At 46.5% G+C, this 10,747-nt stretch overlaps 1 protein-coding gene across 1 annotated transcript in view; it reads right to left on the bottom strand.

The window, feature by feature from the left end:
- Window positions 1-2,681: 2,681 nt before the first annotated feature.
- LOC119460661 (17-beta-hydroxysteroid dehydrogenase 13) overlaps window positions 2,682-10,747 on the bottom strand; it is a 124,833-nt gene continuing 116,767 nt past the window's right edge. The window contains exons 4-6 of the mRNA XM_037721697.2: window positions 10,557-10,694; window positions 8,857-8,982; window positions 2,682-7,430 (exon numbers count right to left, since the gene is read on the bottom strand). Of these exons, the coding sequence (XP_037577625.1) occupies window positions 7,358-7,430; window positions 8,857-8,982; window positions 10,557-10,694 (337 nt within the window). The 3' untranslated portion in view covers window positions 2,682-7,357. The remainder of the gene's footprint in view (window positions 7,431-8,856; window positions 8,983-10,556; window positions 10,695-10,747) is intronic.

Here is a 10,747-nt window from a genome sequence, read left to right as displayed (position 1 = left end):
CCTAGAAAGTGCATCGTTTTCTTTTTCTTTCTCCCTCTTTTTCTTTCTCTCGCACATAGCAAGTTGTGTTCAATCGTCGGTACAATGCAACCATATGGTTCCCATAAATGTATGTCCTGCAAGCGTGGGTGTATAGCGCAGTGTTTACGACGCTGACCTTCGAACCGTGGGTACCCGGGCTCGAATCCCGCCTCGCCAAGAAATTTCATTTTGTTTTATTTCTTTATTTATCTCGCTCTCTGTCTGTCTCTCATTGGCTCCGCCCACCTGTGGCTGGCGCGCGCTTCGCAAAACTGATCAACGCTCGGCACGGCTCAACCTCGGCCTTAGACAGCTCCGCTGTTAAAAGCGGCGGAGGAGGGTGCAGCGGAAGCATGAAGCGGATGAGGGTATGGCGAAAGCGCGAAATGAAAAGAGTAGTGCCGCGCAAGACACGGACTGCGGCGACGATGGCTACGAGATGGCGTCAGAGTAGCGGGCGTCGCCTGGGAGGGGCGGCTGCTGTGAGTCGCACCCACGCGCTGCTTCTCGAGAGCTCCCGATTAGCGAGGCGGTCGCGCCACACTTCGCTCCGTTTGCAACGTGCCGCAAGAGAGAGATTGTGCGCGCCAGCTAATACATCGCTAAATGAAAACACGCGTAGAGCTGCGTTTAAATTTCGCATTAGGGAGTGTCATAATCGCCGGTGAACTTTTTCTGTACAAACTAGGTAAGTAACAACGTCATGTGTTACAGTGAACGACTCAGGCTATGAAATATGATCTTTCTGCAAAATGTTTGCGATAGCGAAGCTGCGGTAAACGCAAAATTCTTTTTCTACGACTGTATGCGTTCCATGATGGTTGATCTAAGCATCGCCGCAATACAGATGTGTATTGTTGTGAGATCATTTAGCACGCGACGATAAAAATAATACTTACTAACGGAGGCCTCAGGACCTGAGACTATGATAAAGCCGATGGCACAGGATCTCAGATGCGGTCCGTGGATCGGGGCGGCCAGAGCGTGCTGGAGGGTGCTCGCGTACAGGGGCTGTGCGCGATTCTCGCTTTTCTCAACAATACATCGTGTACGCTTCACCACATTGTACGGCGGTGATGCAGCGAAGTTATATAAGGCCCTACCGCGACGGCTCTTGTGTTAAGCTCTTGTTGTTGTTGCCCATCGAACAATTCGCCGGGTACACAGCACCTTCATCTGATACCTTTATTCTTTTTCTGCGGCATGTTTAAGGCCGTGAAACAATCGTAAAATGCTTGCCGAAGGATCCGCAGTATGCACACTAGCAGCTCGCAACCGACAACCACGAAAGATGGGTCAAGACTATGAAAAAAAAAAAAAAAATCGCCAGCCGAGAGAAAGCCAGCAGCTCACCAGCCATTTCTAGAAAATGGGGGTAAGCGAAGCTTGGTCGTGTGTTTATCTGACCTTCTTCAGGGTAACGTAAAGTTCACGACATGTCACGGTAATAAAACATAAACGTTTATGAAATGTATGCATCGATTGAAGGAAACGTACGACGCAACGGAATGAAAAGTTGCGCGAAAGGGAAACAAATGTAGAAGGAAAGGGAACGAAAAGTAGTAGGATATTGAAGGGAAAGTAGGTCAAGTACACACACGACCTTTGCTTACCCCCATTTTCTCGACAGGGGAAGTACTGGTGATCTTCTTTCTTTCTCTCTCCATCTCTCTTTTTCGTGCCTGGTATGTGCCATTGAGCTTGGACCTTTTCTGCACAATCGCCAGGATCGGCCCACTTTTCAGCGTGACACCACCACCACCACCGAAACTTGTGAGCCTATGAAGCTTCGCTTAAAAACATCGCACGACGCCCTTCACATTCGCATTGGCCGCAGCTGCCCAGCGCACCGTCTCGCCAAAAGACGCCACCAGGCGAAAGCGCGGCGCTGCACGTTTCTGAAAAGGTCAACTGAAAACTTCGCTTGCCTGATTGAAAGCAACCAGGGGGATAATTCTGTTTTATCCTTGAACTTCATGGCAAATTCTGATAATTTCAGGTTTTCTTAAGCGTGGACACCCAATAAAACGATGTTAGAAATCAGCTATGAGAAATTCCAACGACAAATAAGATTGCCTGAGCAAGCAGGCGTATTTGAAGTAGCGCAAGTGTCAATTAAAAATAGATTGAGATGCCGTAAATATAGTAAATGACATCTAAGACGTACTTCCTTATGGTCTCATTTTCGCGTTGGCGAACGGGAAATTTCAGTGTGCTGGGATGAGTTCTTTGAATAGAAATTTAATCGTAACGTCTATGGTGTTATCAAAGAAAGCTTCTGCAGGTCGATGTTGCCATTCTTTTCATGAAATGTTAGCTTTAGCAGAGCAGAACACTAAATCTGCCAGAATAGGTAGAATATACTGTGAATCCTCCGAAAACCCGTTAAAAAAAGTTTAAATCCGCGGTAACTTTCGCCGAAATCTGCTGAATTATCTAAAACGCACCATTTTGCCGCCGGGCGAGTCTAATATCAGCCTGAAATAGCGCGAAATTCGTATAAATGGAAACACTGCCGGTGACGCTAGCGATAATTTTACGAACCTTGTTCGCCTCCTGTGAAGTCTGTGTCTAGGAAAAGCCGAGGTTCATCGAAGAGCAGCCAGCCGGATGTTGCGAGGCGGTCTGCCTCAGAGTATACTTTGCGAACCAAGAAGAGCTTCATTTGTTTGTTTTTTTATTCGATACAATCTCAACAACTCAATCTGAAAGTGCTGCCCACCTCCGTAACAAGATACTTCGTTGTGTGCGTAAGGTAACAGCGTTTGAGAGAACATCAAATAAAGAATGCATAAACATTCGTCACCCCCAAAGAATATACAATGCAAGCTAAACAGCAACGTAGCACTGTGCAGAAATAAATGTGCTGACTACACAGCAGGAGGCAAAAACAATTTCGGAAATGTACGCCAATCCGAGCAACTCATACATGAAATAAAGCGAAGATGTATAAGGAAGTTCCGACACCTTTCGGGACCTTTAGGGGGCCTGGTTTGCCACTGCTCGTAATCGACCAAGATTTTGACAAGGCTTCACTATTGCATATTCTTTAATATAAGATAGCCTTTTCAAGCACTTCACTTATTCTGAGCTTAGCACTTCTATACCCTGCTATATGCGACACAATTCCATGTATGCTGCGCCGGCTGCGCTTTCCGACGACCTGGTAAGGCTGTGTTGCTGACACTTGCTGATTATGTATCACCGCCGCCAGCGTACGGCTGAGCGCTCTCATTTGAGACCTGCGGTGCTATTTAGAACATCGGCGAATTACAGTCGAGCGCCTCTACAACGAAATTACCTGTATAACGAAGGAATCATTCTAGTCCCGCTTCTATCTTGAGCTGCGCGGTGCACGACGTTTACAAACGAGTGTCCTGTATAACGAATGATTTTGGGGAGGCCCCACGCACTACTTTACAAAGGCGTTCGACTGTATCGGGCGTATTTCCACATTCGGTAATATGGTGGGCATTTTTGAGCCAATCAAAGAGGCCGTAGCATGCCTCTGGGGCAATCGGAGCTGACACGATGGCCAATTCGACAATATGGCGCACTTCGCCAATCTCCAGAGTAGCACCCGTGGTCACACGGTCGGTTCGCGGTCTCCGACGCAGGCTGTTTACAGGGCGACAGTTGACGCCGATAACGTCGCCTCATGCCGCCGTCAGCTTGCACCGCGTCTGCCTAATAGCCGTCGTGGAACTCCCTTTAACCGCTTCGCTGTGGAATGGTTACTACGACCTCTCCTCCACTTGCTTCCAAGAGAGGTCAATCTTAATCGCGAAACACAGCAAAATGATTGGCTCCCTTATAAGTCAATAATGGTGTAAATTGGTCTGTAACTCGCACCATTGCACCCTTTTTGAGTGTAAGGGTGAGAGTTATAGACTGATTTACACACTTCGTCACTTTTAAGGGTGTAACTTATTTTACAGTAAAGTTGCTCACTGAACGAAAGCCCTGTTGTCCCACCATTCCGTATCGGCGCGAAAGCTACGCTATACAACGAATTCACGAGCAACTTCTTGCAGGTGCACATTTGCTTGCACGGTTAACTGTGTCCTCCAACACCACCCGGGACCTTTCACTTAGCACCCAAAAAAGGCTTGTTCGAGTTAAGCTTAAAACGAAGCTCTAGCACCAAATCAAGCTAGACACATCTTTGAGATCGGGCTACGTTTTGTGCATACTTTGATAGCCACGACTTCCCCGCGCGGCGCGTACAAGCGGCTCCTCCCTTCAGCAATTAATTCCACACAAGGGCGTCCAAATATCGAAGTGAAAACACTGAAGTCTACAGCTCCATGCTACCATGAGTAAGGTCCTGCGAAAAGGCTAAAGTTTCTCACGTTGACGACGCTGGCGCTTGCGCCGTATGAAAAAAAAAAAAAAAAAAAAAGACACTCTCCTGAGGCGTAACTAAATAGCTCACATTTCCATTTGCAAGAGCGCAGTGCGTTCCAAATAGAACAACATTGCGAACGCGAAATGCTGAGAGCAAAAGCTCATAGAAAATGATGTGAACGAAGATAATTCAGAAGACTCAAATGTAGACATTGACATTTACGAAGCTTTTGTAACCACCCTTTTGTATTTTACTTCATGGAGTATGAAGAGAGAGAAATAATCAATCCTAATATGGTTTATGACTGCATGTAGCAATAAGAACACAAAGCACAGGTAGCGCCGATTTAGGCAGTTCTGAGGATTATGTCGCTCTTTTCTACATGTGCCTGCACATTTTCGGCATATGCGACGAGCCTGAGGTGAAAAGATTGTTTGATATGTAGGCGCTTCGATTATTGACACGATAACGTGTTATAATGACTCACGAAATTATACCCGGAGAACGTACCAACTGGGTATATTGAGCCACACGGAACAAGTTTTTGGGCTGTCACATCGGCGTCAGCGTCTTTTTTTTTTCCCCTGTGCGAACAAAGTTATTGGATTTGTTCGCTTACGACATGCACCTGGAAATTGCTGTCTGAGCAAAGAGGTATCATTCACATTTAAAGGGGAAACTGCTAGCGAGTTCCGACGCTGACAGCAAGCGATTCTTCTCAGTTGAAATGCTTCAGTTGCCCGGAAACATGGCATAGCGTAATTGTTACAAAGATTTGATGGCCGCAGGAGATTAAAAAAAAAAGAAAAACTTATTTCACGGGACATGTGCCGCATTCCTAGAATCCAGCCGGACCCTGTCAAATATTTTCACTCATTCGTTCGTGACTACGTCAAGCGCGCTCTGTACAAGTTAGCACGGGATAACTCAGAAATGCTTTTGGTATTGCTCTAAATTGGGGTTTGACGCAGTTTTTACTTGACATGATAAACAGAAAAACCATGCTTTTTCTAAGAACTCAAGGAAAGGAAACGCAGGAGATAGTTGTCCGTGACGAGGTCTCGAAACGATAGTGGAAGTAGGCGTTCGTCGCAGAACCTGCATTAAGTGCTGATAAACCATCAATACATCGAAACGTCAATAAGAAGCACACAAGTATACAATTAAAATCAATTCCCGCCTTATGCTTTGCACTGTACCGCAGGCGCACTTCTTACAACTTGCGCTGTGTAAGTCATTCACTACTGATCCTAAAGCTTTGCCCTATAGCCGCTACGCCAGACAAAAATGCATATATTGATTAAAGAATTTTGGCACCTTCCGTCCTACAGACAAGGCGAGAAGCTTCTGTGACCCTACAGCGAGCTGCACCTCTTCTCTTTGACGGCTGGCAGGGGATAGCAATCGCACCCTAAGCGAAAGAAAATAAGGTTTAAAAACACGGCAACGAGACCCGAATCACTCCATACCACCTCATTAGTTGGTACCGAATTACCTTTCTAATAAACGTGTTTTCTTTTGCATATACAGCCGCGATGTAAAGTATCAAAGTAAGAACAGATTGAGAAGTTACCGTTTTTCGAAAAGCACTAGCTGTGTGTTCAGCATTATTTGCCCTCCTTCAGTGCCTCTCTCCCCCTCTCCCAATCTTTTTTTCTTCTACTTGGACTCTTGACCTGCGTCCTCTTGAGCCAGGCGTTGCTTCGCAGTTGGCGCAACACTTCTTCCGGGCCACTGTTGAAAATACCTCAAACTGATTTTGTAACTATCAGCCGCCGAAGAAAGTAAACAACGCGAGAGCTGCTAGGCTAAGAAGTGCGTCGTGTTATCTTATGTAAAAAAAAAAAGAAATATTCACGGCATTAAACTTGTTAAAGTTATCGTTCCCTAGCTTTTTAATAGCTATGCCTCTGGAAGAAAGCTTCCGCCGTCCCTGTCCGATAGCATGCGCGGGGTTTTCATCGGGTTTTCACCGGGGTTTTGCGCGGCGAATGCTAAAAGCTACTCGAGGTCCTAGCTGTGCTAGAGAAAGCGCAGAATTCTTTCGCGGTCAGACACTGAACAACTTGCAGAAACTAGTAAAAGTGAGCGTAATATCACGGCGCACCCCCATTTCCCCTCCATAGTTATTGGAAATCGTTACATGGCGGATGACGATCGTAATGCTTGAGGGACAGCTATGTGGTGAGGTACAGTGATGCAGGAGTCGTTTATTGGTCGCTTTGGCTTGAGAAGTACTAAAAACGGAAAGTTATTTCATAATCAATATGTGCAAACTAGATCAATAAAGAAAAATAAATCTCGATATATAAGTAAGCTCTCCTAGAGGCTAAAGCACGGCACAGCTCCTTAACTCTACAACGGAAAGATTCGACAGGCTTTCGTCTTATGTGGCATACGTTCTTCAAGCTACTTACCCTGTTACAAAAGCTTTAAACACAAACCGGCTCGTAATTCGCAAGCGCGAAATCACAATGCTACCCTCATTTTATCGCCTTATTTAGATGAACTCCGTTTTCGTCTTAAACTTAAAAGGTACATTTCCATCCTTCTAAACACTACGAGTACATCCATACACTTTTTTTCCGCGCAATTTTCTTTCATTCGAGCACCACGCGACAACAAGTACAAACACATTTTCACGTGTGCTGGTTCAATGCACACAGCGAGGAAGATATTTCGAAGCAGGCGCGGCCAAGCCACAGTCACACGCACGCATCGAGAGATGGCCGAGCAGTACACCTCTTCTATCGGCATCACGCGATACAGAAAACAAAACTAGTGGGCGCGAGTTTTTTTCCCAAGTCTTTTTAGCACACACGTCGGCGTCTTTGCCGACGCTTTCTTCTTGGCCAGTTCGGTGAACATCGCTAGTCGTCGGTTTTGGTTCGTCTGCGGCGGAGGACCGCCGGAGACGAGCGAATGGATAGATGTGCATGTCTGATGATGCCGGCTGTGCCTAGTGGAGAGCTTAGGTGGGTGCCGCCATCACGCACTCGGCTTCTGGATGGAGCAAGCGAGGAACCGCTGGATCAGCTTCTGCGCATCTTCCGGCAGAGGTCTGCGCGCGTAAGAGACGAAGAGAAAGATCAGACAGCCGCTATACACGCGTCCGAGACACGTCTTTAAAGAAACAATTACGATCTCTCTTAAAGAGAATCTAAAAGAACGACAGATATGAACGCTAACTTCCAACAAAAAGCTTTATTTTCGGCGATCCGTGTTAGTAGCCGTGATTCATGATATTGCACATCCGCAATTCGCACCCTTAGGAAGGTTAACTTCTTATCGGACACTTGCACAGATGGTGTGCTGACACACACCAGAGCCAAGTCACGAAATCATTTCAGCCTCAATTGTTAGTTGATTACTGCTTCTGCTGATAATAGTACATTGAGCAAACAACGGTTCACAGCCACGCGAACTGCAGTGACATGCAAGCTAACCGTCACGTACGCCATCTGTCAGCACACCATCTGTGCAACAGATGTGCAATTGTCCGATAAGGAGTTAACCTTCATAAGGGTGTGAATTGCGCATGTGCAATGTGATAAGTGACGGATATAAACACGGGTCGCCGAAAATAAAGCTTCTTGGAAGTTCGCGCTCGTCTGTCGACTCGCATTTGCTGTTGCGTATTTCTGCGCTACAATTCACCATTACGCCATACCAACAAGCCCAAACAGCCACATTACTACAAGGACCGTCTGTCGGGCTAGTTGGACTTGCGTTCTAAGTACGCTGACTTTGCGCACAGTGGTGCACAGACACAAACAACTCCTCGCCGGTTTCGTGCAATGTCCGACTTCAGGCGGATAGCGACGCGCGGACCGCTCGCTGCAAGTGACCCAGCGAAATGCGCCGCCAGTCTCAGACCAGCCGGTACAGTTACGGCTCACCACTTAGGGCGAGGCTACTACGTTTCTTGTCAGTACACTTTGTTTCGTAAACATTGGCAAAACGATGCGGCATTTGAAACACGAGAGTATAGAACGAGAAAAGAATGCAAACCGAGGGCCCTGATTTTTGGTAATAATAACCACATGAAACCAACAGATAATGAAGCCACAGAAAGACAGGCTTCCCTGACTTAACTATCTGTTGGCTTCATATGGTTATGATTAGCCAGAGTATAAAGCATCACGAGTTACGGGTGTGATCTTTAGTACGCCCGTGAATGCTTTCCGTATCTCTCATAATGTAAGATACCCCGAACCCCTCTTAAAAAAGAACTGTCAGCCAGAAACAATTCGCAGAGGCAAAAGAACATGGATTCTCACGTTGGATTCCGCTGCCGTTGCAAATATTAATTACTTACTGGTCGTTGGGGGAGGGGGGATACGTCTGTTTTATGTGGCTTTAGATCCTTATTTATTTTGCCCCTGGACTGACTGATACGGCTCGGCTATAGTGCCACACATTCGTCAGGGGGTGAATCGACGCTCAATAATTGCGGTGGGGAAAGAGCCAAGAGGGATGTTTCTTACTTGAGACACTTGTACATGATCTCGACTATGCGGGGCACCACGATTAGCGACTCGTCGCGCTGGATGGCGTCCACCACCTGGTAGGCAACGTCTCGGGTGTCCATGATGGGCGTCAGCAGCGGGAATCTGCGAGCAGGGTTCAGAAGAGAGGCACACTGTCCGCTTGAAAAAAGAAAACGAAGAGAGAGAGAGAGAAAATACGGGCACCTATATACGCGGCAGACGGTGCTGTAAGTCAGATGTAATAAAGAAAAAAGAAAACCAGTGCACCTAAACAACCGAAAAGCGCATTTCGCTTGTACAGGTCGGTCTATTCTTCAAGGGAACATATATTCGCAGAGCATCAACTAATTCCACTCTGGATAGTTCCTAAAAAGAAAGAAAGAAAGAAAGAAAGAAAGAAAGAAAGAAAGAAAGAAAGAAAGAAAGAAAGAAAGAAAGAAAGAAAAGCCACCCAGCTTTGCAGAACATGACACGCGGATGATGGTGCCGTTTTTTTTTTCTGTGTAGTACATCAGCATTCAAGCGCGAACAAGCCCAAAATGACTTTGTATTGCCGCGATTCCAGGTTCCGTGGCGTTTGTAATCGGGGTTTGATTTAGGGTCTATTACGAAGTTCGGAACCAGCTACAGAGTGATTGCACATAGCATTTTGGCGTAATTACGCGTAACAAGTGTGTTCTGATCATTTTTCTTTTTCTTGTTCGCGTTACAATTTATGCTCGTGTATACCTGTATAGGGCTAACTGCGTCGACGGCTCTGCCGCAGGCACCTGCGACTGCAGAAACCGCACGATATTAGCCGTATACCTGCACGTTGCCTTTAACAATGAACGTACACATAGATATTAACGGACTAATAGACTTGATTGGTTGGTTGATTGATTGACTGATTGACTTGATTGATGGTGTGCGACTCCCGAAGCAGCACAGCGACTATGACAAATACCGAAATTGAGGGCTCCAAATTAATGTTTACCATTTGGGGTTTAACGTGCGCCCACTGCTTGGCAGACGAGTATTTTCGTATACCGCTCCACCGCAATGCGGCACCTTTGGAAAATCGTATGTGATATTCAATTGCATCTCAGAAGAAACACCATTGGAAAAGAAGTTTACCGACGATTACGATACTCCCTAATGCGAAATTTGAGCGCAGCTCCTGTACGTGTTTTCATTTAGCGATATATCTGCTGACGCGGACAATCTTTCTCGTGCGGCACGTTTCAAACGGAGCGAAGTGGCGCGACTGCCTCGCTAATCTGGAGATTAGCGAGGCAGTCGGTCATCACGAGCGTTGGCACCGAAGAGGAAGCCGCCATGTTTACTAACACTATTTCATATACAGTCAGTAAAGACCACGAGCGCTTGTCTAGACAAATAAGGCACGTTAACATAGCGTACGTAAGCCGTAAACACCCGAAAACGTACGGAGCACGCATACTGACGAGATGACGCAGATGATGAGAACACTATGTTGTATACATGTAGTACAATGCGTACATGCCGGTAATCCGAATTACCAGGCTGCGTTGTCAAGGCTGCGGACATTTCCAGCTTCTTTTTTTCAGATCCCGCGGCCCGTAAGCTTTTGACGCCGACTGTACATAATGTCTAGTGCTTATCGTATGCCGATAGTACGTAATTCTAGTGCTTATCATCACAACGCAGACATTTATACGCGTATAGCGTAAAAGTACCTGGCGCCGACGTTGGGGAAGAGACCGGTGTTGATGAAGACGGGGCACACGGTGGTGAGCTTGATGAACTCGAAGCCCGTGTGGAAGAGTTCCTCCTCCAGAGCATACATGAAGCCCAGGGCGGCAAATTTGGAAGCACTGCGCAAAGTACAGTAACAATCGAGAAGGGTTCGCATCAGCTGTTCATTACA

The sequence above is a fragment of the Dermacentor silvarum genome, chromosome 8 (assembly GCF_013339745.2).
Source record: "Dermacentor silvarum isolate Dsil-2018 chromosome 8, BIME_Dsil_1.4, whole genome shotgun sequence".
NCBI classification, from domain to species: Eukaryota; Metazoa; Arthropoda; class Arachnida; order Ixodida; family Ixodidae; genus Dermacentor; species Dermacentor silvarum.
The sequence above is the reverse complement of the archived record's forward strand: the minus strand, read 5'-3'. Positions and strand labels throughout refer to the sequence as shown.